The sequence below is a fragment of the Penaeus monodon genome, chromosome 15 (assembly GCF_015228065.2).
Source record: "Penaeus monodon isolate SGIC_2016 chromosome 15, NSTDA_Pmon_1, whole genome shotgun sequence".
Taxonomy (NCBI): Eukaryota; Metazoa; Arthropoda; class Malacostraca; order Decapoda; family Penaeidae; genus Penaeus; species Penaeus monodon.
This window is the reverse complement of record NC_051400.1, coordinates 46,613,092-46,613,660: the sequence shown is the minus strand read 5'-3', so window position 1 is coordinate 46,613,660 and position 569 is coordinate 46,613,092. Positions and strand designations below refer to the sequence as shown.

General features: G+C 47.8%; 1 protein-coding gene and 1 long non-coding RNA gene across 2 annotated transcripts in view; one reads left to right on the top strand and one right to left on the bottom strand.

Moving 5' to 3' along the window:
- On the bottom strand, positions 1–507 carry LOC119582055. The gene is made up of 2 exons (XR_005229612.1): positions 282–507; positions 1–147 (listed from the first exon to the last, which is right to left on the bottom strand). It is a non-coding gene; the product is annotated as an uncharacterized LOC119582055 (long non-coding RNA).
- Positions 75–569, top strand: part of LOC119582054 — a 15,764-nt gene continuing 15,269 nt past the window's right edge. The window contains exon 1 of the mRNA XM_037930296.1: positions 75–252. Within this exon, the coding sequence (XP_037786224.1) occupies positions 75–252 (178 nt within the window). The remainder of the gene's footprint in view (positions 253–569) is intronic.

Sequence of the window (569 nt, the reverse complement as noted above, 5' to 3'; positions counted from 1 at the left end):
AAGGGATTTTTTTTTTTTTTTTATCACTTGGGATTAAGAATGCTTTAACATGCAGAGTAGGATGCAGCAAACTAATGCCTATCTCCCCTACAGGCGGCAGTACCATGTCAGCCCTGGAGAGTCTCGTTGGGTCGTTAGGCGGATCCACTGATGAAAATGAAGGAGACTTAATTAGTGTGGGAGTAACAACCAGTGGAACAACTTGCTTCAACAACACGATCTCAGATGACCCCCTAACTACCCACGATTCAGGTGATGCAGCTGACCTCTGGACTACTAACCCTTGCACCTCTGCTCTGCTTGCTGCATCTGATCTCACTAACCCTCTGCTGACCAATCATCACCTGGTACCTATACAACAGGTTTCAGCAGGGAAAGGCAACAGTGGGAATTCATGCACTTCCCCGTCACGACAGAGCTGTTCATGTCCCCTGTGTGGCCGCCACATAGCTCAGAGGCGAAGTTTGAAACAGCATCTCATGTCCAACTTCCATAGACTGACGCCCACTAAAGCAGACAGTGTTGTTAAAGAATACTTGGCAGCTGTCACCAGATAAGAAGTGGGAGAC